Source organism: Penicillium concentricum (genome assembly GCF_028827145.1).
Source record: "Penicillium concentricum strain IBT 3081 chromosome Unknown utg000001l_segment0_segment0, whole genome shotgun sequence".
Taxonomy (NCBI): Eukaryota; Fungi; Ascomycota; class Eurotiomycetes; order Eurotiales; family Aspergillaceae; genus Penicillium; species Penicillium concentricum.
Genome location: NW_026622754.1, coordinates 3,094,673 through 3,119,570, shown reverse-complemented (window position 1 = coordinate 3,119,570; position 24,898 = coordinate 3,094,673). Strand labels below are relative to the sequence as shown.

At 46.7% G+C, this 24,898-nt stretch overlaps 8 protein-coding genes across 8 annotated transcripts; 5 read left to right on the top strand and 3 right to left on the bottom strand.

The window, feature by feature from the left end:
* Nucleotides 1–563: 563 nt before the first annotated feature.
* On the top strand, nucleotides 564–5,399 carry N7517_001175 (ABC transporter integral membrane type 1; the record flags this gene model as incomplete). Its single annotated transcript, XM_056718905.1, has 12 exons — nucleotides 564–1,307; nucleotides 1,361–1,640; nucleotides 1,710–1,943; nucleotides 2,001–2,683; nucleotides 2,752–2,914; nucleotides 2,992–3,345; nucleotides 3,399–3,522; nucleotides 3,572–3,643; nucleotides 3,816–3,880; nucleotides 3,931–4,558; nucleotides 4,622–5,080; nucleotides 5,168–5,399. The coding sequence occupies 12 exons, from the start codon at nucleotides 564–566 to the stop codon at nucleotides 5,397–5,399; spliced, it is 4,038 nt and encodes a 1,345-aa protein (XP_056583040.1).
* A 426-nt stretch (nucleotides 5,400–5,825) lies between these two features.
* N7517_001174 (uncharacterized protein) lies at nucleotides 5,826–7,311 on the bottom strand (the record flags this gene model as incomplete). The annotated part of the gene is given in 2 exon segments (XM_056718904.1): nucleotides 5,826–6,958; nucleotides 6,969–7,311. 2 exon segments carry the CDS (start codon nucleotides 7,309–7,311, stop codon nucleotides 5,826–5,828), a joined length of 1,476 nt encoding a protein of 491 aa, XP_056583039.1.
* Nucleotides 7,312–7,794: 483 nt separating this feature from the next.
* On the top strand, nucleotides 7,795–8,916 carry N7517_001173 (uncharacterized protein; the record flags this gene model as incomplete). Its single annotated transcript, XM_056718903.1, has 5 exons — nucleotides 7,795–7,852; nucleotides 7,919–8,097; nucleotides 8,119–8,289; nucleotides 8,375–8,864; nucleotides 8,894–8,916. 5 exons carry the CDS (start codon nucleotides 7,795–7,797, stop codon nucleotides 8,914–8,916), a joined length of 921 nt encoding a protein of 306 aa, XP_056583038.1.
* A 174-nt stretch (nucleotides 8,917–9,090) lies between these two features.
* On the bottom strand, nucleotides 9,091–14,019 carry N7517_001172 (uncharacterized protein; the record flags this gene model as incomplete). The annotated part of the gene is made up of 3 exons (XM_056718902.1): nucleotides 9,091–9,122; nucleotides 9,267–13,524; nucleotides 13,591–14,019. 3 exons carry the CDS (start codon nucleotides 14,017–14,019, stop codon nucleotides 9,091–9,093), a joined length of 4,719 nt encoding a protein of 1,572 aa, XP_056583037.1.
* A 1,245-nt stretch (nucleotides 14,020–15,264) lies between these two features.
* On the top strand, nucleotides 15,265–16,129 carry N7517_001171 (Fructosamine/Ketosamine-3-kinase; the record flags this gene model as incomplete). The annotated part of the gene is made up of 4 exons (XM_056718901.1): nucleotides 15,265–15,676; nucleotides 15,742–15,868; nucleotides 15,934–15,990; nucleotides 16,051–16,129. The coding sequence occupies 4 exons, from the start codon at nucleotides 15,265–15,267 to the stop codon at nucleotides 16,127–16,129; spliced, it is 675 nt and encodes a 224-aa protein (XP_056583036.1).
* A 409-nt stretch (nucleotides 16,130–16,538) lies between these two features.
* Nucleotides 16,539–17,227, bottom strand: N7517_001170 (uncharacterized protein; the record flags this gene model as incomplete). Its single annotated transcript, XM_056718900.1, is given in 4 exon segments — nucleotides 16,539–16,787; nucleotides 16,986–17,052; nucleotides 17,067–17,128; nucleotides 17,179–17,227. The coding sequence occupies 4 exon segments, from the start codon at nucleotides 17,200–17,202 to the stop codon at nucleotides 16,539–16,541; spliced, it is 402 nt and encodes a 133-aa protein (XP_056583035.1). The 5' UTR covers nucleotides 17,203–17,227.
* An 891-nt stretch (nucleotides 17,228–18,118) lies between these two features.
* On the top strand, nucleotides 18,119–18,545 carry N7517_001169 (uncharacterized protein; the record flags this gene model as incomplete). Its single annotated transcript, XM_056718899.1, has 2 exons — nucleotides 18,119–18,122; nucleotides 18,181–18,545. The coding sequence occupies 2 exons, from the start codon at nucleotides 18,119–18,121 to the stop codon at nucleotides 18,543–18,545; spliced, it is 369 nt and encodes a 122-aa protein (XP_056583034.1).
* An 802-nt stretch (nucleotides 18,546–19,347) lies between these two features.
* Nucleotides 19,348–23,468, top strand: N7517_001168 (putative sensor histidine kinase/response regulator; the record flags this gene model as incomplete). The annotated part of the gene is made up of 3 exons (XM_056718898.1): nucleotides 19,348–19,418; nucleotides 19,487–23,148; nucleotides 23,197–23,468. The coding sequence occupies 3 exons, from the start codon at nucleotides 19,348–19,350 to the stop codon at nucleotides 23,466–23,468; spliced, it is 4,005 nt and encodes a 1,334-aa protein (XP_056583033.1).
* Between the last annotated feature and the right edge of the window lie 1,430 nt (nucleotides 23,469–24,898).

The window sequence follows — 24,898 nt, the reverse complement described above, 5'->3', positions numbered from 1 at the left end:
ACCGCACAAGCGACCCGCTGGTGAGGCCCAGACCTAGAAGACCTGAGACAAAATCAATATATTGATACAAGTATTTGATTGGAATGAAGACACTGTGCAACTTCGGAGTTCAACAATCGATATTTCCTAAATGGGCAATGATTGTGGTTGCTCTGAGTCAAGCCCTAGAGAAAGTTATATATCTTGATATAAATAACTCACCACTGTATGCCATGAAAATAAACAACCATCCTCGAATGCAACGAAATTTAGTTGAAGACTCAACATACCTCGCAAAGTACCAATGACAACCAACTTGTGCTGGTCATTAGAAGCCGACAATCGCTTTGGCCCTCGCGTCAGCATCGATTGTCGTGCCTTTGACTTTACCCTTTTATTTGAGGAAATATTTTTCACAACTCTGCCAGCTGCAGTTTTCTTATTAGTTTTACCTATAAGGCTTTGTTTTCTCCGGCGCGAATCGGTCAAAATCAAATCATACAGATTAGCAGTCTGTAAGATAGTAAATATCCCGGCTCACAACTTTCTCGACCGTGGCTGATCTTAAGCAGTGCCTTCTTGCCATGTTATTTGTTCTCCAAGTTCTGTTTATGGCGTTTCAAGTTCGGGAATCGGCACTTCATACGCGAGCTTCCTTGCCTGCAGCCATACTCAGCATCATAGCAACCTTTGCGGCATCATACGTCTCCTTCGTAGAGGACCAGCGATCTGTGAGACCCTCGGATCTACTCGTCCTCTATCTCTCGGCGTCTAGCATTTGCAAACTGCCTCAGCTGCGCTCACTATGGTTAATTTCATCCGTTGAAGTTTGTCGATATCTCTCGCTAGCCAGCTTGCTTTTGATGGTGGCGATTATAGCTGTTGAGTCGATTCCAAAAACCAAGATTTTAAAATCTCACTATCGTGGTGGTACCAGCGAAGGAAAGATCGGGTTTTGGAGCCGATGCTTCTTTATCTGGATATTGCCATTCCTTCAGACAGGGTATCGGGAAGCTCTAGACGTCGAGGATGTCGCGGAAGTTGACACAAATCTTCAAGGACAATGCTCTGGCGGTAAGCTTCGAAAGTCCTGGGATGTTACAAGCATAAACGGTCATTATCGCTTAGTTAAAGCCGTGTTTCGTGCATACAAATGGGCTTTTGTCTTCGCGATCCCCCCACGTCTGACCTACAGTTGCTTTACATTCGCGCAACCTTTTCTGATTACAGCAACTATAAATTATATTGGAGAATCGTCAGTGTCAGAGCCTAAAACTTACGGAAATGGACTCATCGGGGCATATTTTCTGGTATACCTGGGGTTGGCGGTGGGTAATCATTCAGTATTGTAAACAGAATGTCTCTTTAACGTCACCGACAGGTTTCCAAAGCCGTATACTGGCGTCAGACATACCGTCTACTGACCATGATGCGATCTGGTCTTATATCTATGATCTATGACCGGACTATCGACATGACTGCGGCTGATTTGACTGATTCCGCAGCTATCACATTAATGAGCACTGATGTCGAACGAATAGTGGCCAACTTGAAGAACCTGCATGAGGCATGGGCCTCTATCATCGAAATGGGGATTGCAATTTGGTTATTGGAGCGCGAGATCGGGGTCGCCTGCTCCATACCCCTTGTTATCTCACTGGGTGAGAGAGTTTCCTCACCTATTTCTAACATATATCCCAAGAGCAACTACTGAGAAGGTTTACCTCTAGGTTCCGTGTTAGCAATGATCCCAGTGTCAAACCGATCTGGACAGGCGCAAAAAGAATGGATCGAGCGAGTACAAAAGCGACTCGCAGCGACAGCAAACACGTTAGGCAACATGAAGGCCGTACATATGCTGGGGCTGAGCGATATTATTTTACCGCTGGTGTCACATCTACGTGAATACGAAGTAAGCACTTCTGTTACTTTCCGAAAGTTGCTGATATGGCAGGTTGCGCTCTGTAGGTACCCGGGAGGGATGAGATGACCACTAGGATATGAACTGACGTTGGATCCAGCGAACTTGCCCGTTGTTTTTGCCCCCTTTGCTACGTTCACAATTTACGCGATAATATCTGTTGTGCGACACGATGGGTCAATCCTCTCTGCTCAGGCATTCACATCCCTCGCTTTGATTTCTCTTCTTACAAATCCCCTGCTCATATTCTGCCAAGCCATGCCCGCACTCTGGCAGGCTTTCGCTTGCTTTGACCGGATTCAAGCGTATTGTGCAGAAGGCATCCATTCATCCGCAAAATATGAAGAGGAGATCCAGCCATTACCGACATCTGAAAAATTCTTGATCTCATTCCAGAATGCGGACATAGCACACTCCTCGGAGAAAGAGCCCGTACTACGCAATCTGAATGTTAATATACACCAAGGCATTACGATGATTGTCGGTCGTGTTGGGTGCGGGAAGTCAACTCTGATTGAGAGCATCCTCCACCAGCACATGGTTCAAAATGGCTCCAGAACAGCCTCATTCTCAAGAGCGGCCTATTGTCCACAGATACCGTGGATTTGGAACGACACCATCCGGAACAATATAATCGGATTCCTGGAATTTGATCAAAAGTGGTATGATTTCACATGTGCAGCGTGTGGCTTGCAAGAGGACCTCGACGCTCTTGCAAAAGGTGACATGCATCTGCCTGGAAGCAACGGCATCTCACTTAGTGGAGGACAAAAGCAGCGGATTGTGAGTCATGATGCATAACGTGCAACTATATTTGCACGCACGTACTGATAAATTCTCTCTGTTTGTAGGGGCTCGCCCGAGCAGTCTACTCTAGACTTGACGTCGTCATTCTTGATAACGTGTTCAGTGGCCTCGACTCGACAAGTGTTGCACTTATCTCGAACCGGCTTTTCGGAAAGGATGGTCTCTTTAAAAAACTGGGGATATCAGTTATCCTCGCCATGAGTACCTGTGAGTCTTGAGATGCCTTGAGGGCGGATAATGCTTATTGCAATGCGATCAAGGACTAGCGCTAAGAAAACTTATAGATCAGTTGCTTCCCCATGCGGATGAAATTGTGATGATGGATGAGGGAAAGATAACAGCACTGGGGTCATACAATGAGATGCTTTCTAAGGGAAATATTGACCCAGAGATTCAGAACCCAACTGCGGGTTCTCCTCTTGCAATGGTGGACAAGTCAAACTCTCACCTCACTGTTGTCGAAAACAAAGATCCCCCCAGCATCTCTGTGCAAACAGCCGACGATGGAAAAACCATCCGCGTTAAACATCGACAGAATTGGTCCGTGTACAGATATTACTTTCGGAGTGCAGGATATGGCCTTTTGGTCTCGTTTTTAGCCTTCACTATTATTGAGGCTTTTTGTTCCAGCTTCCAAAGTCAGTTTTGGATGATTACTATTTTCCAGAAGGAAAGCTAACCTTTTTTTTAGCGCTATGGATTCAATGGTGGGTCGAGGCAAATGAAGAGCAACCTAACAAGCAGCTGGGGATGTATCTCGGTGTTTACGGCTTGATATTTGGATTGACGTTTCTGAGTCTCATAATTAGCTGCTGGTATGTGTATTAGAAGGGATTTATTTTCAGAGCTGACTGAAGATCCTAGGTTGCTCTTCGTCCGAGCTCTTAACAACACTTCGCTGAATTTGCATTCCGATCTTCTCAAAACAGCGCTTAGGTGGACGCTCATACTTTAATATATATGTTTTTTCATACTAATACTTTCACCACAGCGCATCGATTAGCTTTTATCAAAGTGTAGACACCGGTTCAACAACTAACAGGTATTATTACCTTCAAGATCTCCTGTTTACCCTCTTCACTGTTTTTATTTAACACATGCGAAATAGATTTAGTCAAGATTTGGAACTTATTGATATGATGCTGCCGATATATGCTGTCAATTGCGTGACTAGTATGAACCCTTACCCAATATACAGATGCTAGGGCTAACTCACTCGGCAGGTCTCATTGAGGTTTTTATCAACATAATTATCATCTGTGCTATGGGTAGATACCTGGCAGTGACAATTCCATTCTTAGGAGTGGTTCTATTCTTCATTCAGTCATATTACCTACGCACATCCCGACAGGTCCGATTGTTAGATATCGAGGCCAAGGCACCCCTCTACACACACTTTCTGGAGACGATCCACGGCATATCAAGCATTAAAGCCTTTGACTGGGGGCTCCAGCTACGAGAGAAAAGCCATTTCCTATTAAACCGATCGCAGCGACCGGTCTACATGCTCTACAGTATCCAGCAATGGCTGATTCTGGGGTTGGACTTGGTTGTAGGCGCGATCGCAGTCATTTTGATTGCCATGATCACATCCCTAAGAGAGCAATTCAGTGCAGCATCCATTGGGGTTGCCCTTAACATTATACTGACACTAAATCAAACCTTGGCAAATGCTCTCAAGATGTGGACTATGACTGAAACCTCTATCGGGGCCGTCTCGCGTGTGAAAAGCTTTATAGAAGATACTCCCTCGGAAGGACGTCTTGTGAGATCTCCAGTTGCTCCTCAATTACCACATGGCTGGCCTTGCGGCGGTGCGGTGAAGTTTACGGACGTGACTGCTGGATATGAGTACGTATCATGTCCCTTTAGCGGCATCATCCTATTGTATACTCAAAGCTAAATCAGACGCAGCCACTCAAACACACTGGTCCTCAAAAACTTGAGCATGACCATCAAGCCTGGAGAGAAAATTGCCGTTTGCGGATCATCCGGGAGTGGAAAGACATCACTTATCATGGTAATTCTTCAGATGCTTGACCTTCAGTCCGGACGAGTCAACATAGACGGGGAGGACCTCACTGAGATCCCGAGAAGCAAAATCCGCTCGCGCATCAACGTTGTCCCCCAAGACCCATTTTTTATGCCAGGAAACCTCCGCTTCAATCTTGATCCTCGCCAGTGCGTGACCGATGCAGAGCTCATCCTTGCAATTGGGAAGGTGGGCCTTTTGGACCGAGTTCGTGCCAAAGGAGGTTTGGATATGGAGTTTTCTGCTGCGGACTGGTCAGTTGGGCAGAAGCAACTACTTGCCTTGTCTCGGGCCCTGGTGAAGAAGAGTGCTTTATTGATCTTGGACGAGGTTACGAGCAGGTAATGCCTTTTTCAAACATTGTTCTATCTATTTATGAATTTTCTGGGGCTTCATTGAGATGGAAGCTAATGATTTTCTGGTGTTAGCGTCGATTCAGAGACAGAGGCGATTATGCAGGATATTATTGAGAAGGAATTTTCTCAGCAAACTATCATTGCAGTGGTGCATCGGCATCGTTATATTCATTGGTTCGACCGGGTGATGTTGCTCAAGCATGGGGAACTTGTGGAGTGCGATGGGGCTGAAGCGTTGCTGCAGCGGGATTCTGACTTGCGGAAGCTATATTTGGCTTTCCAAGAGCCGCCTATAAGTGTATGACTTTTAGATGAGACTTTGTATGTATTGACACTATCCGTCTATTCTTATAAAGAGGCCAAATTGAGCTTTGGTTACATGTCTCTGTTTATAGTAACGCAAAGATTGAGTTAAATTTACACAGGGCTTGGTCCTATGTAGCCCTTGGGGGTGTATATTAGTAGTATAAGAACTGGTGTTAAACGGTTGAAAGCTATACTAGTATAGCCTTTTCATAGTAATCCTATATAAACCATAGTATAACCGCGCATTTATGGTGCTAGTTATCAAATTCAAGCTGCCGTGTTGGGAGCCTCATCCTCAGTATAACGAAATCCTATGGGCAAAATATCTCTCGTATAACCTCCACTACACCTTCTGAAATTTGGAGCACTAGGCTTTATAATTTAGTTATAAGCCTGGAATTCCGCTAGGTTATAAGAACAATAATCAATCACGAGACCCTGAATCCCTCTTTCGCCTCCATGCAGATCCCCACCGCCGTAGAGCCCAAACTGCAAGCAACCCTGCCCCACCATCGACGAGGGCAATGAGCGTGAAGAGCCAGGAGCGTCCAATTGCATTCGACAACGGCTGGAGAGCCGCAACCGCAGCCGCAGAGAGAGCACACCGAGTGATATTATTCGCCGCGGCGGCCGCACCAGGACGTTTTGGGAAGATATCAACCAGCAAAGCACTGAAACTTTGTAAGACCACCGTACATTTTGCGCCAATTATAGCCTGCAAAACCAACAGAATACTGGGATGGATATGAAAATGAACGGCCCAGCCGTAACCAACCAAGAGAGGGATGGAAACCGATAGGATCGTGTAGGTGCCACGAGATCGAGCCTCTTCAAAGGGAAATTGGTTTCTGTCCACCACGTGATTGTCAACCTCGAAACCTATCGCTCGGGAGGTGTACTTGTAATTCAAATCCATGAGACGCCCCGCAATAAGCCCCCCAAGGATGACTCCCAATCCTCCGGGGAGAAAGCAGAGACCAACAAATAGGTCGTTGTATCCGAAGGTATCTCCGAAGATGAGAGGGAGGGAAGTTTGGATACAATACCATACGGTGTAGGGCGATGCCGCCATCCACAGGATCAAAATGGTGTCCCAGTAGAGTATAATATTGAGGGATATAAATGGGTTCGGTATGATCCATTTGCCCTTCCCTGGTTTCCCGGCGTTGACATCCGCTAGTGCTTCTTCTGGTACTATGCAGGCATTATTCGTTGTGCGATTGTTATTCGACTTGGCAACTTTCCCACTCAGTATAGTCCACCACGTCCTCCATATACCCTGCGGATAGACGGCGCCATTGCCAACGACTGTCCTTGCGGTTTCAGGTAATGTCCATCCGATGAATAGTAGAGATATAATTCCAAAGATAACCAAAGCCCAAAAACACCACATGACATTGCCCGAGGCCAAAATGGCGCCACCGCCGATGACAGGCCCGATACAGGGACCAAGATTTGTCGATGTAAGCATGAGACCTAGAATCTTGCCACGTTCAGAGTGAGGCGAGATGTCCACTACGACGGCGTAGGCGAGACATGACGGCTGATCCTCCAATGCTCTATAGACCGCGCAACAAGATCAGGGCAGAATAGCTGGATTTATATAGAGCGAGTCCGAAACTGGCATAGACATAGATCGAGAAGCTCATTAGGAAGACTGGACGGCGGCCGAGGCTATCCGAGAGTGGGGCCCAGAAGGCGGACGAGATGGCCTGGAATATCACACAGAATGTGATAGTAAGGTTGACGAGTTGGGTGGATATGTTGTACTGACTGCTCAAAAGATCAATTGAGTGGGAAGTAGATGGTAGCTGTGAGAGAGGAAGCGAGAGTGAGATATCCGAGCAGATATGTGAAGAAGCGTCTTTGACGTGTGAAGATGGTGTATGGTTGAGAGATAGGAAATGCATGGGATTTATCTTTGGTAGACATGAGGAAATAATGTTTGAAAAGATTGGGGGAGATAACTTAATCTATGTCTGGTTCCAAGGTTCGATTGAGTTTAAAAAGAGGGAACCTTCCAAACTTGGAAACTGTGGCACATCCATGTGGGGAACAAGTGGGGACATATCTGGGAGTACCGTAGTGCTACATACTGTATCTTTACGATATCCTAGATACTTATGTTCTGAACATACTGATGGTATCTATATGGGTCCAAATTACTGTCTAGTTCTGAGGTTTCCCTGGAACAACGGCTAGGTGGTGAATGGAGCCTTCCAAAGAAGGAAACCAACGTCTGATTATCTCATCATAACCCCTCTTCTACTTGGAAGGAGAGGATTAGTTTCACAATTCACCGAGTCCACCTCCATTACCTCCTTTATGTTTACTCTATTTCCATTTTCTACCTTATGATAACACGATTTGAAATAAACCCTAGACGTCTAAAAATGACAGTGGATCAGAATCACCACACGGAATGCCAACTCGCTCCGAGCATTCTACAACGTACGTCGTTTATATTAATTCTACCAGAGGATTTTTAGAAAGCGCCCCAGTAATTAATTCTTTTAGATCTTCCAATCGCTGGCAGCAGATTACTCGATGTCACCCAATATGGTGAATCGCATTATGGACGTACCGCACAGTTAAGAGTCCAACTTCCGTCCGGGTTGTTTGAAAGTTATTTTTTGAAGGTAAAAAAAGGAAGATACTATCTAATGACCCGAGCGCCAACCTATCCTCTAAGAACAGTATACTAACCAACTAAGTAGATCCTAGAAGGAGAACTCGGAATGATCACCTGCCGAGGCGAGTATGAGTCCCTCAAATCAATCTACTCGGTGTGCGCACATACCCGAGAACCACTTGGATGGGGCAGATACACCGAAGACAATATCGACTATTCCTTTCTCCTCGTTGAGTTCTTGGCCATCCAGAAGCAGGTAAGTATCCAATCTCTCTCAAATATTCTTATATTCCCCCCACCCCCCTCTTTATTTCAAAATAAATAATGATTCTAATTTCTAGCCTGCGGATGTAGAAACTCTCCCCGCTGTTCTGGCAGAGCTGCATTTGAAATCAGAATCGCCAACTGGCAAATTTGGATTCCATGTGCCCACCTGCCATACTCGCAATATCCAGGCTGTCGATATTTGGACGGATTCATGGTACGAACTCTTCTCCAATCATCTTTCACGCATCGTCTCCCATGCTAAGACCGGTTTTACGTGGCCCCAATTTGATCAGCTTGGAAAGTTAGTTGTTTCCAAGGTCGTCCCTGCTCTTCTTTTACCATTGCAGACGGACGGGCGCTCGATTAAACCGTGTCTTGTCCATGGCGACTGTTGGGATGGAAATACTGCAACTGGGGAAGACGGTCGTGCTTTCTTTTTTGATGTTGCGTCCTTTTATGCACACAACGAATACGATCTGGGGAATTGGAGAACTTCCAGACACGCAGTTAGTGATCCGGGCTATACGGATGCCTACAAAGCATTGGTTCCTGTATCTGAACCAGGTGAGTTCTTACCATAACAAACACCACAGGAAGAAAGGAAAAGCAAACCTGACACATTATTTGTTTTAATTTCTCGAGTCGAGGATTGGAATAGTAGAAATCTGCTATACTCGTTGACATGGAACATATGCAATGCATTGTTCGTGCCTCACTCCACGCAAAAACCACAGTAAATAATCTTCTTAGTAGTAGGACTTTTGTTACGGTCTTGGCTAATTTTCAATGTTTAAATAGGGTCTTCAAAGACATGATAGCCCTCTGTGAGAGGGTTTGTCCAAATGATCTCTATGATCTACTCCCCGAATTGAACAGAGCAAAGGAGATCACTGATATGCCAATACTTGATCGTGAGGACTGAGACACCCTATACTGAACCTGAAGATGGGGGTCCAAAAAGCTCACCATGCCTGAGAGTCAAGCTACCCTTCCTGGGCCCATCAAAAGTGCCTTGATGTGTGAATTCAAGACCTCGCTTGATAATGACAAGCTCATTCACTTTGACAAGGATGATTTCGCCTGTACGTCCAAGATCCAGTAGCAACTGACCGGTGGAACCCATCCAGTCATTAGGAATAAAAAAGTGTCGTACCACTGGCTCCTCTCTCTTTTCCAGATTGAGGGAGCAAACCCAGCGGTTAGTGTCGAGGTAGATTAGTCGTTCATCAAGTGCCCCAATAATTGTCTCGACTCTTGAAGACACGGCGCTAAAGCTGTGCACGGGGGATTGAATCGCCCTATCCGAACTGAAGTCTCTAAAATCCCACACATGTATCAGTCGCTCAGAGGACAGGGTGGGCGAGGTGTCTTTTGTTATTGTCGCAAAGAAACGGGGGTGGTGGAGAGGAGTCACATGATAAATCACTGTCGAGGGTTGGAGTAGATGATCCAGAGAAACAGTGTTGAGGCATTCCAGAGAGGTCCAGTTGCACGCCATTGTCCCTGTGGGCGTCACAAGGAGTAAATTATCGGGACGAGCGGCACTTTGAATCCAGTATCTTTTGCCTTTGACCTCATTGCGAATCAGGGGGGCCTTATCCTTAGAGCCAACCAGATCCCAGAGAGTATCCTCGGACTCGGAAGTTACAAGAAGCCTGGAATGCTTACTAGATGCAAGCAGTTGCTGTATACATGTTCCAATGTATAGATCTAGAAAGGGCTCCTGGACATCCCATCTTGATCGTGGCCGTCGCATAAGCCTCCTGCTCACTACGTGACTGGCGGAGTCTGCGCAAGTGAGGATGCCCTCGTCAAAGTGGAGGAAGTTGATTGGGATCCCAGGAGTTTGTACAAAAAGCTGCTGGCCCTGGAGCTCAGAGGCGATGTCGTAGACATGCACTGATCCATCCTCCTTTCCACAGAAGACAATCGAGGCAGACCGGACACAGATAATCGACGTGATGCTTATGGATTCCAAAATCTGGTAGTCTATCTCTTGAGCATTAGTTGAGACAAATACCGTGTCACTGTCTATGTCGTCAATATCCTGTCTCTGCAACACTGCAGGGTCCCAGATCCGGCATTGGTGGGCCCGGGCGTCGAGGAGACGAGTATTGTCCAAAGTGAAGGAGAGGGCTTCGGATCCAAATGCGTCCCCATTAAAGTTTAGCCGATATATCATTTTGAGCGTTTCCATATCGTACAGCCGAATTGTGCCCTGTGAGTCGGCAGTTGCTAATGTGCGGCCGTCTGGGGAGCACGCGAGCGCGTGAGCATTCACCCCCCGTAGAGCCCCTCTAATGCCACCGGACGAGGTATCATACACCATAGTGTCTCCATCTGAGTAAGCCGCAACAAGGATATTTGCGTCAACTGCAGGGCTGAAGGCTAGAGTCCAAACTGTTGTGCTTCCGTTGCTTTCTTTCAAAGACTCATATAGAGACCCGGACTCCTTTTCATATACATCGTGGATTCGTTCAAGCTCAAAGTCCCACAGGATGAGGTACTCCCCGCGATAAATGATGGCCAGGAGCTTTTGGTGAGGACAGAACGCTGCACCCGTAGGTTGCCTGAACTGGATATCACGATTTTCAAAATCCTGCGTCCAATTGGTCGGCTCGTCCTGAGAGATCCCGCCATTTTGAATATCCCAGTATACCAGCTGATTGTTTTTCAATGCACCAAGTAGAAAACAGTCGTTTTCTGTAAATGTCAGGGCGATGCACATTGCTGAGATCGGGAGCGTGCAAATCTTGGACCAGGAACCCAAGTTCCATACAGACACCGATTTTACACCGGCCGACGCGAGATAGTTTCCGCTCTCCCCAAAAGTCAGTTTCAATACTGCTCCTTGTTGATGGATAACATTGCTTTCCTGGCAGGTGGTACAGTCGTAAAAGATGATTTGCCCATTCGCCATACCCATGGCCATGTACTTGTTCGATGTTGCCACGCTCATCAGCTGCCCCGATTTGGGATACGAGATGGTGGCCATACAGTCATCCCACGTATGCAAAGATGAGCCATGCACAGATAATCCTCTAGGCGATGAACCGAACAGTCGACGCACAGTCGAATCGCGGGGACAAAACGGGGGGACGAGATGGTGGATTGACAACGGGTAGAGGGAAATTTGGTGACCAAATCTGGTTACGAGATGAACCATATCATTTCCCCACTCCTGGATGAGTCGAATATCCCTTTTCAGGCCCATTGGGGGTGTATGCTGGGAGCGCCGACTCAACAGATTGTCGATGGCCTTCCCGGCGTGAAACACCAATTGCAGATCTCCATGTCTGGCAAGATATTCAATCCAACCCAAGATATTGGGTGACATGAGAAACTTTGTTAGGGCAACGAAGATATCCTCATCTGTCGACCTAACTAGTGTCAAATGTTTAAAGACAAACTTGCATGCATAATCCGCGAATGGGGACTTCTTCTCGGCCTCTGTGGAGAGGCTCAGCTTTCTTGACCGAGGGGCTTTCATCTCACTGCTAGAGAGGTATTGAAGACATGCTAGAGTAAGTCGCCTGTGCGCATTTGACTCTTCAATTTCAAACTGCGGAACGCTATTCTGACGTAGAAGAAAATCTTGCGCTGTCGAGTGAATTAACCGGACCATTTTCTGGCTGTCAACGTAGGCGATGCTGCGACAACATGCGTTGATGGAGCGCTCAACGTCATTGATGCTGTCACCGATGTCAAGCTCAATGCCCCGATGTATTTCATCTATTGACAGTGGCCGAAATGAGCATGCTATCCAAGTAAGAATGGCTATCGCCAAGTCCTTCCCAAACCGGGCATCGGCCATATCGCTGAGAATCTTGCTGTAAAGATTATCCATGCTGTCAGAACTGCTCGCCAGCACTCTCCGAATATCAGCGGATGTATTGGCTTGCTGGAGTTCCTTCAGCACTAGGTCGACCCAGAGAAAGCAACCGTTAGACGTCTCAGCAATGTTGTCTACCATGGCTTTTCTTTCATCATCATTCCTTGAGGGCAGTGAATTAATATGGGCTTGCAGAAGAAGTGATATATCCTTTTTTGTGTCTCGCTCTCCGATGGTCTCCGACACGACTTCACTCGTCTGATTCGTGAAACCCATGGATGTGATTGGATACCGAGAGGTCACCAAGATGGACAACGGCCAGAGCTCCTGGGCCTTCGCAAGGAAAGACATGAGTTCGGAGCCTGCCTTGCACTCATCCAGAGCATCAATCACCCAATATTGCTGCTTCATCAGACGAGTCTTGAGCAGACCGCGCAGATAAAGTCTTTGCCACACAGGATTATGGTCCGCCTTGCTGATTGTCGCATCCTGCCATGTCGCTGCGAGATCTAGTATGGCCGACAAAACGTCACCATGTAACTGGGCCATCTGCCAAGCCAATGATCTTAAGAATGAATTTATGGTGACTTTTGATTTGTCCTCCTCCTTGAAGAAGAAAAAGCAGCAATCTTGCCCCAAGTCCCGCAGATGGTTAATGACGTGACTTGTCAGCACGGTCTTTCCTGTACCTGGTCGTCCTCGCAGACAAAGTAGTTGGGAGCAGGAAGACTCCAGCCATCGCTCGAAGGAGGGTTTGCGTAGGAACCAATCGCACGAGCCTGGAACCCGAGTGTCATCTTGGCTCATCAAGTCTCCTTCTGGGGCCTCGGAGAGGCTAAGAAATTTATTCAATCTCTCCAACCGATCGCCCTCCACCTGTTGGCCCCGTGATATTTGGGAGCCCCGTTTGCTCTCGATGTATGCTGCCAGCGAGTTTCGAACAGCGAGGTAGGAAGGGTCATTTGTAGAAGCAAACCGGGCGACATCCCGGTGATTCGCGTTGAGATACATCTTTCTTTCGTTGACGTAGTTCATTACCGCAGATTTTTTGTCTACAATTAGCCCTCGCCCAAAGACATAGTTCATCGGTTTGTTTTCGTAAAATGAGAAGAGCTTAAGGCCACCACAAAGCTGTGGGAATTTTTCATTGATCGATTCTAGTGCTGGCGATCCTGGAAAGAGGTCTTGTAAAAATGCCCGGGTCCCTGAAACCACCTGTAAAAGTCGACTCAAGGTCTGCGCAAGATCAGCGCCTTGGTGGGGTGTTGCAAGGAAGAAGATGGCGCAGATTCTGCGAACAAGCGGCCTCATTTCCTCACTATCATGGGCAAAAATGAATGCCTTCTTGATGACCAACCCACCCATGCTGTGACCAACCAATATCAATGGTACCTGAATAATACCGAGAGATTAACTGATTGAATCTATGGCTCTAGAGAGGGTCCAAAATATTCCTACCTTACTCTCTCTTAGGATGACAGGTGAATCATGGATAGAGTACAGCAGGGATCGTGCAAAGTCCGGGATATTGAGAACCGATCCCTGCGCAATGGCGGATGCGTATCCAAACGTATGAATTCGGACATCCTGAAAAGCTTGGTCCTTAGGGAGCCATTCTTGAGGCCAGAACAATGTTGGATCTCCATTCTTGGTCCAAGTGCTTTGAGAGCCCCCGTTGATTCCATGGACAAATATCAAGTCGACCACTATGTCATCAGGAGGGCTGTACACGGTGGTGAGACCTATTGGACCTTTAGTACTAGCCTCTTGATCAGACCAGTCGGTGGTGGTAGTGTTATCTCTGCGGGTAAGGGTCCGAGTGATCAGAGACCTGGTGGTGGCGATGGACGCGAGGGATTTGCGTCTGTCTCCATATTCTGAGCCCATCTCGCTCAGCTGGTACCCCAGGGGTCACACGTGTTTGGGATAGAGGCTGGATGTTTTGTGTTTTTTTCTTGTGGGCATAATTTGGTTGGGGGGGAAGGCGGCTCTCCGAAATCAGTAATTCCGAATTTTGTATGATTTGGCACCGATCTCCTATCACGTCCTGCACGGCACCCATTCAAGCCAAGCTTAGCATCCTAATCCTCATTCTAATAGTATATTATTTGGCGCCACGAATTTGCCATGTCATGGTGACCCCTGCAGGGCTGGACCTCGCAGCATTGATGCAATGCAGTATTGAGCTTACGAGTCCCTCTCCCTTCCCCCCCCTCTCTTTCTCTCTCTCTCTCTCTCTCTCACACACACACACACACACAAAAATAAGTAATCATTCACGCTTTCGAGACCTTGTCTTCTATTGAGTAACTGGGCTATTAGACTGTTACCCAGTTCCTCTTCAAGTAAGCATAATAATATGGAACTTTCAAAACTTCGAATGCAGGGAAAAGGTACTATAGGTGTCGACTAATATCGCCACGTCTGTTAGCGCTTCTAACCAGGACTCTATACTTCGCAATTGGCCAACTGATGCAGGGTGATGGGACCAGTGTGACGAGCGTGCATATAGGAGGCTGTACTCCGCGTAAGCGGCAATAAAGCTGGAACATTGCCCCGGTTATTATTAATGTTGGATTAAGTCACAAAAAAGCCTCAATCCTACGAAAATCATCGCTAGCAAAAGCAAACGAAAGAAGACACGCGCACAGAACGGTTGATTCTTCCATCTGGGACCAGGAGATTGCAGTACCCGCAAGTGTGATAACCTTTGTGGATGATCATGTTTCGAAGCGTAAGAGATTTCTCTTTTTTATCATATTATGCTTCCCTAACCAAATTTTGTGCTACTATAAGCCTTCCTGAGGGTTCAACCGTGGTCAGCATCTCATATGGTGTGCCTCGTACTGGACCCGAACTGCCGAAATTAAGACCACTGATTCCACCGGAGATGATATCTCATTCTTTTTGAAGGCTAGTAGCATCGGACTGTTCCATAGAATCCAGTCTCATTTATTCTGCGATGCAATAGGTTGCGTAAGGCGAAATCGGCAAAGGAATGCTGTACGGCGAGTGTCATTCAATGACAGCCATCCATAACGCCATGCCTGATATTGCCCCGCAGCCGATAGGGCATGGGACCTACGAGAGAACGATTCTGATACGCACTTTTTTCTCTGTCGCTTTCACAACATGATGGACCGCCTTCCTCACCCCAAAATTTTCCCTGCCCTCTTGGCCCAACTACATAAGAGCGGAATCTCCCAAAAGTGGAAATTCGGTTTCCATGTAACGACTTACCAGGGTAGACTGCCCCAAAATACCTCTGAATGTGACACATGGGAAGAATGTTTCTCGAACGGCATCGAACAATTCTTCATAGCCGAAGAAAAGGCTCAAGGCTCCGATGATGAGATGGCCGTTCTCCGAAAAGGGATTATCGAAAAAGTAATCCCAAGACTGCTACGACCATTGGAGACTGGTGGAAACAAAATCCAACTATGTTTGGTTCATGGAGACTTGTGGGATGGCAATACGTCAGTCGATGCTGAGACTGGCAACCCCCTGATTTTCGATGCATGTTCATCGTACGCACATCACGAGTGTGAGTCCCACAGTAGAAAGAAGACCAACATTGGGGCAATTCTAACAATATTCCCTTCATTCCAGATGAACTAGCTCCATGGAGGCCTGTGAGACACAAGATTGGAATGCCATATGTGACAGAGTATCTCAAAAATTTCTCTGCATCCAAGCCAGAAGCAGATTTCGACGATCGAAACGCATTATACTGCGTGTGAGTCAATAAGAGCTTGGGTTTTTTAATTGAGATAAAAGCGACCGACTAAACGGGAATTATAGGAGATTTAATTTATGCTCCTCAGCTCTATATCCGGGAAACCTTCGCTTCAGGAATATGTGAGTGTCTCTGGAATCCCTTTTCATAAACCAATAGGACTAACTAGGGTGGTTATAAAGTGTGAAGCAGGAAATGCGTGATCTTGTAGAGAAGTTTCCACTAGGATACGAAGGCGATAGCAAGACGGGTACCCAGTAGTATAGGCGCCAACGTCAAACCCATATGTTGATGCCTTGATGCCTAGTTTGGAAGCATTTCAGTCAGGAGACCTCAGTAGGATGAGGCAGCATTGATTCGCCAGTTGATACGCCAGTTGACTGAGGGCTGATTGATTAACGAGTTGCAGTGGGGACATTTTCTATCATAACCATGGAATGATTGAAGATTATTGAAGATTAAAGTTAATCAAAGAATCTGGGCTGAAGCTTCTGCATAAATGGACTGATCCCATAGATAGTCTCCGTACATCCGTACTGTATTTCACCGCGAGGGCTTGAGAGAGAATATTGGAATATAATTCCTTGCAAATGACATACGGTATAATAGTATGAGTAACTCAATTTTTATCTTGTAGGGAGTGCATCCCAAACTCCTCCTCCTCTACCCTCTATTCCCGTGTCTGGTGAATAATCAGAAGTTGGCTATCCTGTGATAGTTGGGAAATGGTTAGAGTTAGATCAACCTCGTCCAATTCTCCACAGTTCATTGAGTAGACGTGAGATTGGTTGATCGATGCGCTCTTTCCAGTGGGTGTGAAATCCGAGTTTTGGCGGTTGCGGTTTGTGATGCCCTGGCCCCATTCTGTGTTGAATACAATAAAAAACGGCTTCAGACAGGCACAGTGGATACCATAATGCTGCAGTGAAGGAGAACGGTGGTCACGACCATCGCATCCGAGAGATGCAGAGGCGCGTCGGGATGGAAAGCGAGCGGTTAAGATAGGTTTGGCGGAGTATAATTAAGATGATACCCCCAGATATCACAGAAAAATGATTAGCCATTGCAGATCTTCTTCTTGTTCTTTACCTTCTTCATTGCGATATCAGACACTCACGGGGTTCTCGTCCCAAATGCAAAAACCACAGGCCACCTTTGCTCCCACCACATTTGATATCCCCATACTAGTAAAATACACAGTCCAAAGGTAAGGATTTCTGCAATCACATCAAACGCAATGATCATTTTCCAGGCAACACCCTACTCTGGCTTGTCAATTGAATCGCTTCATGTGATCAAGTATGACACACATTATTGCTATAATGTTGGGCCATCGAAATTCGGTATTGTGAGAAGCAACTAAGGGCAACCGCAAGAATCGAGGTAGACGTCCACGCCACCACCATTCCCAGAATCTTTGAACAGAACAAGTAGCTTTCCTCCTGCCGACCCAGTTACTTGAGAAGCAAGCATACGGAAATCTTGGCCGCGCCGTGCCCAGCCAGGAATAAGAGGTTCGCTGCATAGACGCCCTGAACTGACATCCGTCGGTTTCTTTTCTTTCATTTTCTTCCGAGGTTGAATGAATCGTGGGATTAAATGAACGACAGTGATCCTAGTAGAATTTTGTATATCGTGCTTGTATTGTTCGAATATACTCCATTTGTTCCCGAGGTATGTGTACGATGTACGTATGTGGACCATGCATACATACTATTCAGTATCATTGGGTGTCAGAATTTGCACCCCCCCCCCCCAGTTCACAGGCCCTGTTGAGTTACATCACCGGCTGGATCTGCGTGTTGGGGTGGCATACTGGTATCGCAGGATGCTGCTATACAGTGGCCAACATGATGGTTGGCGTGATTTCCATAAACTACCCTGACACATATACTTATGACCCATGGCATGTCACACTGCTCGTCATTGCGGTTGCCCTGGTAGCCTTGATGTTTAACACATTCCTAGCCCAGAAGCTCCCCTTGATCGAATGTATCATCTTGATTGTGCACTGCTTACGTTTCTTTGGAATTTTGATCCTACTTTGTGTGTTGTCCCCTAAAGTTCCTGCATCCAAAGTATTTGGTTCGATTGAGGACCGGGGGGGGATGGGGTAACAATGGACTCTCGTGCATGGCGGGGCTGTTTGGACCCATATATGCATTGATTTGTATGTCCCCGCGTTGGTGGATCCTATTTTGGCCGTTGCTAATGATATATCTCGAAAAAGGTCCCGACTCAGCGGTTCATATGGGTATGTGTCCTGTTATTGCCCAATCCATGTAGGGAAAATGACTAATACTGTAATGCAGCGGAGGAAATCAGAGATGCATCCCGGGTGCTCCCCATGGGCATGCTCTGGACACTGATCCTCAATGGGTCTACTGGATTTGTCATGATAGTCACATTTGCGTTCTGCGTGGGCGACATTGATGAAATGCTCGGGTCTGAAACAGGCTTTCCCTTCATTCAGGTCTTTCTCAACGCTACGGAATCAGTCAGCGCCACGACTGGCATGACAGTGGTGATTATGATCATGCAATTTTGCGCGGCAATCAGCAATGTTGCCACAACCTCCCGTCAAATCTACTCTTTTGCCCGAGACAAGGGTCTTCCTTTTTCGGATTTCTTGGCAAAGGTGAGTCTTCGACACGACCCCATCTATTGCTTGGACTAAGATAGGGAAAAACAGGTTAACCCGACCTTCACCGTTCCACTAAATGCCCTTTGCGTCAGTCTCGTTATTGTCTCTCTCCTCTCCTTGATCAACATTGGATCTTCTGTGGCTTTCAACGCCATTATGTCTCTTAATAAGCCGCCCTTCTGTCCTCCTATATCATTTCCATCACCTGCGTTCGTCTCCGACGCTGGCGCAATCAGCCCCTACCACCGGCACGTTGGAGCATGGCCAAGTTTACCCCCATCTGTGACACCATTTCTATCATGGTTTTGCTGGTTATTTGGGTTTTTAGTTTCTTCCCACTACCATGAATTGGAGTGTGGCTATCTTTGGGGGTGTTGTTGTCGTTTCACTCGGTTATTATATGATTTATGCCCGGAAAACTCATCAGGGTCCAGTGATGCGGGTAAAGATAATGCAGCAATGAAGACATGTAGTTAGCAGTGATTAAAAAAGTTATATAGATGATCTTTCATTCGAGAACATAGGACTATGCAAGTCTATATCACGTGCTTGGAAGTCAACCCCGAAAGCGGTGTGGACACAATTCTCCATGAATTCCTGTCAGAAAGTCCAGATCATGGGAATCTTGCAATATGATTGACGGATCGGCCCTTTTCATATTTTATGTCTCTACCCGTGTGCCAATCTACTATTTAGGTATAGATCAAATCTTATGTAATACTGGGCCCACTTCCAAGATTTCAAGATTCCAATTCAAAATTTAGGTATCACTCCTCTCTTCTAACAACCGAGTCCGGTGATTATCATCGGAAAGAAAATTCACTACATACATCTCATGTCATCGTCAGAGCCAGCCCAAGCCGAACAACCGAAGTTCAAATTAGCGCAAGAGAGGGAACTATACAAGTATGTGGGGTTCCACTATCCCATCCCCCATTCTGCCGAAATGCAAGCTGAAGTCTTACGATAAAAAGATATCTTAAACTCAACGAAGTTTTCCAATCTGGCCCAACCGTCTGTGACATTCCTAAGAATGCGCAGAATCAACAGACATCCTACGTTCCCCGATCGTCGCCAGATACCGCTTTGACGGCCTTCGCCCAGTTAGGAGTTTTGAGGTTGAAGGCTCAACGTGCCTTGATTTCGCTTTTTGGTCGCGACCAAAATTACATCCTTGCAGAGGCCACTCAAACACTCAGTCTTCAAGATCATACAGTGGAGAATGATCGAGATGCCTTATGGTTGGGTTGCTGTGTTGTCCCCAAAGAGGAAGGGATATGTCAACAAGTCGCTTCCCTACCGCAAATCAAACCAGACGACGAACATGTGATTGAGGGGGGTATCTACATGGTACCTGATCTGCGCGAGGATGATCGGTTTAACAAATTGAACATGGTCACCGGCCCTCCCAAAGCGAGGTTCTACGCAGGCGCCCCCATAATCAGTTCCAAAGGGATCACCATCGGATCCTACTGCATTATCGATGACGAGCCACGGTCCGGATTGGACCCCTCGTTGATAAAGTTCCTACAAAATATGGCATCGACCATCATGACCCATCTGGACATGGCCAGATGTAAAGCGGAACATCATCGCGCAGAGAGAATGATTGTGGGGTTCGGAAGTTTTGTTGAAGGTAAGACGACCCTCCGTAAGGAGTGGGTACAGGATACTGGACTACGCCTGAATGAACAGGAACATGACGAAGGCCATCTGAATATGCTGCAGCAAAATGCACAAATCAAATCCGGTCTGCTCACAACTGTCCACACTCGCCCATCATCCCCGCCGCCACAGTCACAGCCCTCTCCACGAAATAGTCCCGAGCATTCCATATCCTCCGATTTGTTCGATGTACCATCGCCGAGCCTCTCCCCAGGACCATTCTCCTCCTCATCAACATCTGATAAGAATTCAGACGCCAGTATCGACCAGATATCAAGTCTCAACAAAGCCGAAACACAAACTAGTTTCTCCGTCCGAAGCACGGCATCGACCGAAAATCTTCAGGACGACATGCTGTCAATCGGGGTTCGACAAGTCTTTTCGCGAGCAGCCAACATCATCCGGGAGTCGATAGAAGTCGAAGGCGTCGCGTTCTTCGATGCGAGCATCGGATCTTATGGTGGCCTCGTCAGCGATACGAAACGAAAGGGGCCAGGATCAGATAGCGGTACTTTGGAAAGCTCCATGGGCAGCAGCGACGATAGCAGCGCCGGATCTGATTCACAGAAATCCTCTACCGCATCAGCCGGGAAGGAGACAGTTCCAGAGGATACGACCGTATGTGAAATCCTAGGTTTCTCGACTTCGACTACATCCAGTATCAACGATGAATCAAAAGGAAGACTTGCCCTCCGGGAAGTATTATTGAAGACGCTTCTGCGGCGCTATCCACATGGTAAGATCTTCAATTTCAGCGAAGAGGGATCGATGTCCTCGGACGAAAGCAGTGATGGACCCTGGAAGAGCTCGTTGGACCGCGAGAGCTCAAACCCGATCAACGCCGACCTCATTGGCAGAAGAGGGAGAGGAAACCGGAAAAAGACGCGCAGTGCTACGCTCAAAGAGGATGGAAATATCCTCATTCGACTATTCCCGGGAGCTCGCAGTATTGCTCTCCTGCCGATGTGGGATTCCCACCGAGCTCGGTGGTTCTCGGGCGCTCTAGTATGGACGAATACCCCTCGACGCGTCTTCACGTCCGAGACTGAACTCACGTATCTCGCGGCCTTCGGAAATAGTATCATGGCGGAGGTACATCGTCTGGATGTCGAGATGTCGGAAAAGGCGAAAACAAATCTGGTCAGCAGCATCTCGCACGAGTTACGAAGTCCTCTCCATGGCATTCTTGGCACTTCAGAAATACTTCGGGACACGGCGATGAACGCACTTCAGCACGGATTGGTACACACTATTGAGTCGTGTGGGCGGACATTGTTGGATACGATCAACCATTTGCTGGACTTTTCGAAGATAAACAATTTCCGGAAGGAAGGAGGCAACAAAGCTCTCCACAAACGGAAAAGCCCTCTAAAACGACACAAAAACACGGATCCATCACCTCATAGCCTGAAGCCGTCACGACGGTCACGGCATAGTGGGATGATTAGTCTGAAGTCTGATATCCAGCTGGATGCTGTTCTGGAAGAGGTCATGGAAAGTGTCTTCGCAGGCTACAGTTTCTACCACAGCCCACAAAGATCAATGACGATAGACCGTCCAAATCACATGGCACTCGACGTATTGGGGCCCTTCCAGCAAGCAAGTCAGGTCAGTATCATCCTAGATATCGACGAAGCTGCCGAATGGAGATTCTCCACCCAAATAGGCGCCTGGCGCCGCATCATGATGAACATTTTCGGCAACGCCCTCAAATACACCAAGGCTGGCTTTATCTTGGTGAAGTTAACGGCATCTCCTGTCGCTCCTGCCAAAGATGCTGTCCCCGGAGGACCTTCGGATTTTAAGGTGACCCTTACAGTCAAGGACACGGGTATCGGGATGAGCATGGAGTATCTTCAGAGTAGTTTATTCACTCCATTCACGCAAGAAGACTCGCTTGCACCTGGAAACGGACTCGGGTTAAGCATCGTTCACCATGCGGTTCTGTCCATGGGTGGTCATATTGAAGTCACTTCACTCCGGGGTCGTGGCACTGAAGTCTCGATTGAAGTCCCTCTTACCCACGTGCCCGCTCAAAAATCCAATGCCAGCTCCTCTGAGCCAGAGCCCATGTTGAAAATGAAACATATTACACGTGGCGCGACCCTGGGACTCTTGGAGCTAGGATCACCTGACATATCCGATCGCGATACCATTCTCTGTACTTCTTTGGAGAAATTGTGCAAGAACTGGTTCGAGATGGATGTCCATATCCTGAATCCAGTGGACGCTTCTTTCCCCTCGTGCGATTTTTACGTTGCAGTGCAGACAGATACCAATTCAGTCAACACTTGGGAATCGTGGTTGTCGAAAACCCAGAATCCTTCCCATAGCAATGTGGAGAATCGAAGATCTCCGATTGTGGTGATCTGTCGGTCGCCGGAGGCAGCACATCTCATGTTTGTTGCAGCAAACCAATCAAATCACGAGACTATTGTCGAATTTATCAGCCAGCCCTGTGGCCCACGAAAGCTGGCCAAGGCATTTAACATCTGCATCAAGCGACAACAAGGTCAGGACCCTCTGGCTGAGAGTGACCCTAATATAGATCAAGATTCACCTCGAGGAAGGGTTACTTTCCAATTGACGGAGCCTCCTCCAGTTTCCAAGGAAGATATCGAAACACAACGTGCAGAAGATGAGATGGATTTCGAAAAACACAAAGCAGGAAAAAGGGCGATAGATGATCAATACCGCAAGTTGGACGAAACGCAAGACTCGCAGCAACTTGAAGACACTCATCTTTCTCAAAATGAAAGTAATGCCATTACTCTACCAATCCGACAGGGATCGCCCAAGATAGAGGAGCCTACTCTGACAGTGTTGTTGGTCGAAGACAATGATATCAATCTGCAGATATTGGTTGCACATATGAAGAAAGAAGGATACAGGTATACGACTGCCCGGAATGGTTTGGAGGCGTTGAACATTTTCAAAGCCCATCCTACAAAGTTTGGAGTGATCCTGATGGGTAAGTTCTTTGCTTCTTGTATATGAAGCACTATTCTGACAAGCACAGATATCTCTATGCCTGTAATGAACGGGTTCGAATCTACTCGGCTTATTCGCAAGGCTGAGCGGGAGTATCAGAGCACACTTGATATTTCAACAAAAGAATCATTTACACCTGTGACTATTGTCGCTCTGACTGGCCTTGCAAGTGCTAGTGATCGACACGAAGCCTATGGGTCAGGAATGGACCTCTTTTTAGCGAAACCGATCCAACGAAAAGAATTATTCACGGTATTGAATGAGAGAACTCCAGGCGAAGTCAAGAAACCCTCTCGATGATTTGATATGACATACTAATGGCGTTGTTTTATTTTCGGTGTCAAATATATAAACTATTTACGTGTTTTGCGTTGGCGTTGGCTTCGATCTTTTTCTTTCTCTTTCAATTCTACCCCTTTTATCAGGATCAGCACCGATCATTGAGGATTCAGTTGGGATATCTTGCTATTGGCCCTCTTGGGCAGCGGCTGGATTGTAGGTGGGAGCCTTTTGTTTTTGGCGTAAACCATTCCGGCCATCCAACTCCCCTGTCACTTGCATGATATACTCCTCTCCAGTGTCGTATCAAGCACGTACGCCCATATGGTGCGGATATAGCTCTTTAAATAGCTTCACGAGGACAAACAGATAAAGGCCCGAAAGCCGCAAAGTATTGCAAAGGGGCAAGCAGAGGTCTTTTAGCCTGTATGTAACTATACTCGAGGACCGTATTGTATGTGTCGTATCATGTGGCTTCATGAATATTAAAATGAGAAGGAATACGAAGCCAATATCACAGAATTATAGTAAGACAATATATGGTCCTATTTGGGGGTATGTAACTCTCTCACTATCTAGAGTAATATGAACGTACGACTAAATTAACATTCCTCTTCTCTTGTAAAAACTAGGAAGTATCATTATGTTTCATAGTTCTTGCTTCAAATTAAGTATTTTGAAGATTCACTCGAATCCACTAAGAATTTGGAAATATATGCAACTTCGTCTTTCTCCATTGAGACCGATGCAGTTTCAGGTACTGTACTAGTTTTAAGCTTCTAACTAGGATACGAATCTGGTCTCATAGTTGAACGGGAAATTAGACAACAAGAGGTAAAGATGGACTGGGGGATGTTTATGAGACTACATGTGTACATGCCTAAATGACAAGCAACTATGGCCGGCCTCGTAATACTAAAAAGATTATTCGAATATTAGCTAGTTATTCTGTTAAGGCTGAGTATGAAATCAAAGCGAGACGCCCTCCGTTACTTATGCTCCTACGAGGTACCGCTGGCGCTCTGCTCTATAGACTGACGCGTAGGTAGACGCCTAATCAAGTATCAGGATTGACGTGCATGGACACTTACACTAACATACATCCATCCAGAGTACATACATCAGAAAAAAGATAACGCGACAAGCCGCACGGTATGTATCATCCATGGATTAGTCTAGAGAATCTACTAAGAAGGTCGCTATGGAAAAACAGTGTAGATTCCTATCAATGAGTGTGGACGAAGAGAAGAGAGGAGTAGAGAGAGAGAAACTACTATGTATCTAACTATGTTGTATGGGTCCCATGCCTTGCCTAGCATGTTTGCCTTGAGGCAACTAGGGATCTAACAAATTATTCCTTAGAGTTATCTTTCTTTGGTTGATACCCGGTCCTTGCCAGGTAGCGCACGCGGGTCTTGAATTAGTAAAAAGAAAACTACAACGGTTATTTT